At 36.3% G+C, this 6,757-nt stretch overlaps 1 protein-coding gene across 1 annotated transcript in view; it reads left to right on the top strand.

Moving 5' to 3' along the window:
* The first annotated feature begins 2,722 nt into the window (after window positions 1-2,722).
* F2 (coagulation factor II, thrombin) overlaps window positions 2,723-6,757 on the top strand; it is a 1,266,023-nt gene continuing 1,261,988 nt past the window's right edge. Inside the window, exon 1 of the mRNA XM_044082527.1 lies at window positions 2,723-2,903. Coding sequence (XP_043938462.1) covers window positions 2,828-2,903 — 76 coding nt within the window. The 5' untranslated portion in view covers window positions 2,723-2,827. The remainder of the gene's footprint in view (window positions 2,904-6,757) is intronic.

The raw sequence follows: 6,757 nt of genomic DNA, 5'->3' as shown, positions 1-6,757 counted from the left end.
ACTAGGGGAAGTTTGTCCAGGGCATTGGGGAGGTCTTGTATCACAAACAATATTGACACAGCATCTAATACCTGTGCCAAGGACAGAGAAGGAGAGCTACCCTAGAAGGGACACTAAATAAAAATTACACTTCATAGAAAGGTGTACCCTATGGACAGTCATTTCATTAAAGTACCCCTGTGGTGTGTGACAGGGGAGATGTATACAGAATTGAACTTCACCTCAAGCACAAAGCATTTAATTTAAACTACACAAGAGTTTGGGCTAAGGGATGAGATTACTCTAGTTAGGAATACTTAAGTTAAACTACAGCTTGGGTTGATATGAGTATTTAATTTCTAGTACATATGGATACCAGGTTAGGGGAGAGGTTTTACTTTATATACTGCTGCTAGGTACTTAAACATTAGGTCAGGAAGGTGGGGTAAGTGCTAAGACACAAACACATTTCAGATCTAATCTTTCTCGTTGAGGAGGTGGGGGATTTATAATGTATTGTTCAGATCTAAGTTTGGGGTATGGAATAAATGAGGGAAAATGCAACTGAGACACAACTTCTAAATAAATGATACCCTAGGTGACTACCAGCCAAGGAGGAAGAAATGTTTTTTCTCTCTCTCTCTCTCTCTCTATCACTGCAGGGGACATGACAATAAGGGCAGGAGATGGATTCAGTCTCAGTTGTTTATGCTATCCTGATGACCAGGGCCACTAGAAAATTGTGGAAAAATGGTATTAAAAATGTAGAAGTATTTTGCAAGAAATACTGAAAAATGCAGACTTCAATACCCAAACCCACTCTCTTGTAGTAATTTACTATGTTATATGCTCCACCATGTATTAATCACATAGGTTACTAGACAGATCTGCCACCAGGGCTTGGTGTTTTAAGTCTGAGTTTTCCTTAAATGCAGTGCAGAATGACCTTTGTACAGTATCTCTTCATGGCCTCTGAACCTGACAATATGTGAGATGTATATATGTTAGAAATTCCTTCAAGTAATCCATCTTGAATAAATCACAACACCAATTCATGTGCTGGTTTTGCTAACAAAAATTAATTCATGCATCAGTTTGTGAACTGCACCCCCCCCCCCCATTTAAAGTACCTTCGGCAGTAAAATCTAATCACTAAACCTCTTAAGTGTAAAGAACATAAATTACTAAAAAAGTGTAATAAGGGGACAGCGTTCATGAGAATAGTCACTAATAAAAAGGTGCTGGTGTGTATATTTCTACATTTTATAGGCATGTAATTAGGCTGCTTACGCTTGCATGGAATCCCTGAATTTAACTCCCTCATACATATTACGCAACCAGTTCATTTAAATTTCTCATATATTTAAATTAACATCAAACCAAATAACAGCCGAGAAATTCAGCCATGCAGAACAAATTGTTTTAGTCACTCCCACATCCATGTGAATCAGGGTATGCTCTTCTCACACCTATTGCATAATTTTCTACATCACTGGAAAGTTCTTTTAAGTGCGTGTTTTTAGTCTGGATTTATGGGAACAAGTTCTAACACATTTCTTGAAAGATGAAACCAGGCATAGAGTAAATCCCTTTAACAATGAGTTACTCTGGTTTTCCTTACTGTGTACTGCAACATTTTGTTAAACTGTTGCTATCCTCTGTTAAATTTATTTTAATATATAAATAGTTTCCAGATTTTTGGTCAAACTATAATGTTATAAATTATTTAAAAAAAATGACAATTTAGTCTGGGTACAAAGATGAATATTGTGATAGCAGAAATGCTGCAGGTATAGGTTTCCATTGGCTTTGCTGACATACCTCTCAGCTGTTCAGATTTTCACAGAATGTCCAGATTTTTGACTCATTGATATCTTCCTCATAAAATTTGTGGTTTTCTGGCAAATCACAGTCATTAAATAATGACAAATGTTTAAATTTCAGACTTCATATCCTCACAAAAATGCATTCTAACATACAATCTGCTATTCTAGCAACTTTCTAAGTTTAAAAGAACAATATTTAAAATCTGTCCCTATTTTTGCACCTTTGTCCCCCCATTATTTTAGGCTTTGCCCAGATTTCTTGCACTAAGATGTTGGGAGGTATGACTGAGTGGGGATGTTAGTGAGATGTTTCACTTCCTCAGCATGACACTGGATGGGGTAGACGGGTGACTGCTGCCCAGAACATGAAGATCAAGGTTCATGTATGATTGGGGGAGGGAGGTGAACACTCTATGCATTGCCAGACAAAAGAATGATGTATTGACAACCGGGGGAGTTTACATTTGAAATGTAGGTCTTGTGGAATGGGGATAAATGCATTCCTTACATGTGTAGTGTCATATAAGTGTGTGTGCGTGCACGTGTGCGTGTGTGTGTGTGTGCACGTGCGTGTGTTTGTGTGTGTGTCAGTGGGCAAGCATGAACATACAGGGAAGGAATAAGTGGCAGAGAGAGAGAGAGTGAGAGCTCACACGTACGCACATGTGTGCTCGCGTGTATGTGTGTGTGTTTGTACATGCAGAAAATATCTTTATTTATACAGAATAAATCTTAACATACACATAATGTAAGTTATATAAAAAAGGTTGTGGGGAAGACTACAAAAGACACACTCTAGATTAAATGCAGGATAATGTGACTGAAACACTTTGTTTGCTTCCCCTCCTCCTTCCTAATGCCCTCCAGGCCTCCACCTGACAGTGGTGAGGGGCGGTCAGTGTCCCTGACACAGTGATATTTTCTTCTTTTGGTGTTTGTTGGAGCACATTCATCATTAACCAGACGGGGAACAGAGCTTTACCTGCATCTGCACTCAGTTCTGCTGTAACTCCCAGCTCACCATGAAGATAATCACAGCAGTCACCCTGCTAAATGCTTTGCTTTTGTGTTTGTTACAGCCCTCTTTAACAAAAAATGGTAAGGAAATAGTATTTCTTCTCTTCCTACCTTTTCTGGTAAAGTTTAGGCTGGTTATTTTAACTGAATAGTTTGTGTTTTATGCACATAAAGTCTCAGCTAAATAGCGTCAATAGTATTGCCTTTACCAAGAGTATATGAGAACTGCTTGTATTTTTGCATTAATTAAAAAATCTGGTATTACTTGGATGTCATTTGCAATTCAAATCCATTAGATACTATTATAATGTTTGTGTTGACTTTCAGGGTTAGTAAAGGTACTTGTTTCCCATTTTTAACAGTCTCACTTCAGTTAATGCATGTTACCATGTGTGTATTGGTCACTGAGAGTATTCAGACCTACAGTCTAGTTTCTTTCCTATTTTTTTACTGAATGTAAGACATTATCATCTGACTTGGAAAAATAACAACCTTCTTACTCTGGACTGTATGATTTTGTACTGCTACTGCCAAACATTTGTAATTTGTCTTATTAAACTTTAGGGAGACATATTTTAGTGTTATATGTACTGATAATTAATCTTATATTCAGCAACCAGCAACTGTTTAAACCAGTGCTGTTAACTCAGAATCTATTGTAAACAAATGGAAAAGAATCTAGCAATTGCCCCTAATGTGTGAGGCTTATTCCAGTAACATCAAGCATCAAATTCTTTGTTTTATTTACTTATTTTTTTCTGAACATCTGTTCAGGTTATAACTTAATACTTTTCCAGAAAATAGAAAAGGCTGTATGCTTCTGAAATTGTCTTGTCTCTTTATTTCATCCAGCTTTTTCATTTGAATCTGTTAAATTTATTCCACTTTACCTTAAGTTATTTCTGATCATAGCATAATGTTTGTGTTTAAGAGTTATTTCTGATCATAGCACAATGTTTGTGTTTTTATACTGATCTGAGACAAACAGAACTACAGAATTTTTTTGTTGAGGAAAAATATAAAATAAAAATGAGCCCACAGCAAAATGAACACAGACACACACACATAAACATACACATTGTTTTTATAAATGTTCCTGCTGTTGACTTGGCAAACATTTATGCAAATTATTGTTTCGAAGTCTTTGGTAATATGCAGAATCCCACACATTTAATATAAGGTAGAGGAGAAAAATCAGGAATATTGTTCTCCAAAAATCAAGCAAACAGTATATTGTTATGACAGCAGTAGATTTACCTGATAGATCAAATGAAATCACATCAACTTAAAAACATACACAGAAAAACACAAACACGTAACTTTAAATGTGTGTTTAGCACTTTCTTTTCATTCTGTTTTGTTCCTAAATTCATCGTAAGGCATATTATGACTATGCTTTTTTTAACTCTGCAAGCAAACTTTGTACTGCCATAAGGGAATCTGCTCAGAGCCCTGCCAACAAAAGATGAGTGAATGCCAGGAAATCACTACCATTGATTACTTTTGTGACAAAGACTCTCCCAGAACTGTGCTTGTCTGCCATTTTAAATGTGCTCATGCTGGAGACATTTTAGTTTAATGATCTTTGAGATTTTTGGAGTGAGTTTGCTCCTCAGTCTTTAATGCATACAGTGTGCAACATCTATAAAGCAAACCTGACTTGCTGACCTTTGTTTTGGATTGACTGTTTAATTTTAGTTTGTTTGTTAACCAGGAATGTGGGCTAGCTCCCGGGCCCTGCTCAGCCACAGTCTGGGCTTTGCTGTGCTTTTAGTAAAGGTTAAGGTATTGAGATACTTGTACCTTGCTGCTTTGCAGATCAAACACTTCCCACCCAGAACAGATCATAGAAAGATGTGATTACTTTGACTTTACCTTTGTGGTTATAGTAAAGTAAAAAAGGCCAAGGAAGTCAGAAATGAAGCTGATTTGGCATTACTGTATTTCTGCACTAGGATAGCTGTGCCCTCTCTCTGGTCATTTATATAGGGTGGCCTCTATCATTTACTGCAATGTAAGTAGTTTAGTAGAGAAGGCTTTGTTTGTCTGAGCAAACCAAATGTTTTATCTTTGCTATGACACACAGAAGGACATTAGAATTTTGTGCTAATGCCAGGTATGTGGTAATACATGCCTGGCTGAAAAGATTATTGCTTGATGGCTGTTACTACATGGGGAATTTCCTTCCTCCCATGGTGCAGTAACCTCAGAGGTGATAAACGTATGGGGGAGGGTGGAGCAGATTCCTGCATGGAAATACAGATTTTATAACGCCATTTAGCTACCTTTCATGTCATTTGTTTCTCATTTGAAAAGGCATTTAACATGACAGTATTCCTACACCCCTCAAAAACTAAAGTCTGTATTTGATATGTAACATATTGTTATTCCAGAGAATGCTGTGTGAGTACCTGTCTGCAGATACCTGCAATATTTGTGAAATCATATGGATTACCTCTTCTTTATGTAAACAAAGCAAACTAGAACCTGCCTTAAAAATTAGATTCCTATCAGGCTGAGTGACATTAGGTAGTTATTCATGACAACAGTGTAGTAACTGTAGTTTGGTTTTCTACTTTTCTTTGCTGATTTTTCTTTTTTTCATGTTTTTTCAAATATCCTCCCAGTCATGAAAAGCGATGTTCCATAATGAACACAATGAGTTTCTTACAAGCGAAAGAGCTGACCAAGCAAGCTGGTTTGCTCACTTGTAAATTGGTTTCTCAACTGCTGTCCATTACTGTGCATTAGGCTTCCTGTTAATCAGATTAATAGAAAAGATTGCATTCTGAAGTACCACATACAGTAATTGACCCCACGACACACACTAAAGAGATGACATGGTCTTTTCCATCCTTAGTTTCCACCCTATGGAATTTTCTTCTCTCTGGGGACAAGGTTTCTGGTCTAGCAGAGTTTAGAATCAAGCTGGGATGGTTTGACTCAAAATCTTAAATGTTAGTATGGTCCAGTTTTGCACTGTTTGCAGTATATTGTATACTGGTCCTATCCTAAATGTTGAATTTTGGTCTTCACTTAATGTATCATCTTTGTGTAACTTATGTATTGTCTATCGTTGCTATACTGTTTGCATATTGTATAGTCTATATATCTGTATTACCTTTGCCTGGAAAAAGGCTGAGAGGGATCATTTGGGCCATTTCAATTACTCATGTTTTATTCTGCTAGTACTTAAATGTACACTATCTCAAAAAAATGATGGAAGGTAAATAAGATTAACAGCAATAGTTATTGAATTAAAGAAATGTTATATACAAGGTGGGATAGCTTTCAAACTAACCTATAAATACACTCGTTAAACAGTAACAATGAGTGAATTATTAATTAATTAATTAATTAATGTATTAATTTATCACTGGTTGACCGTGGTAGAATACTGATCTGGATGGACATTTTTCAGGGACAACCTGAGAAAAGTGAGCACAAAGTGATCATAAAAAAAAATGTAGTTTATAGGCAGATAAAGAGTACAACAACAACACTAGGCATGTAAAAACATAACAGAGTGTAAGTGTGGCTAACATAGTGCAGCCTAATACTATATCCAGCATGCAAAACAGTGTAATAACATTGTAGAATTATAACACAATGGGAATCTATACAATATATACCTCTCAACCTGGAAACATCAAAAATCTGGACAAAGGCCCATGAAAAATAGGTACAAATCTGTACACTGATTAAAATAAAATTTGCATGCATAATCACGTAACCCCACCCACTCCAATTGAATTGTAGGATACCAACTTTCAAATGCAAATTGAAGGACAGACAACCAAAATATGGCCGCAGACCCTGTAGTAAATGGTAACTATTTTTTTTTAAATGTGTAGCAATGATGTTCACTGAGAAGGATGAAGATAATGAGCATTAGGATTTTGTTTTGGTGACTTGCAGTATGTGAATTTTGTGGT

This window comes from Protopterus annectens, chromosome 9.part0 (genome assembly GCF_019279795.1).
Source record: "Protopterus annectens isolate FY-2018-M chromosome 9.part0, PAN1.0, whole genome shotgun sequence".
NCBI classification, from domain to species: domain Eukaryota; kingdom Metazoa; phylum Chordata; order Ceratodontiformes; family Protopteridae; genus Protopterus; species Protopterus annectens.
The sequence above is the reverse complement of the archived record's forward strand: the minus strand, read 5'-3'. Positions and strand labels throughout refer to the sequence as shown.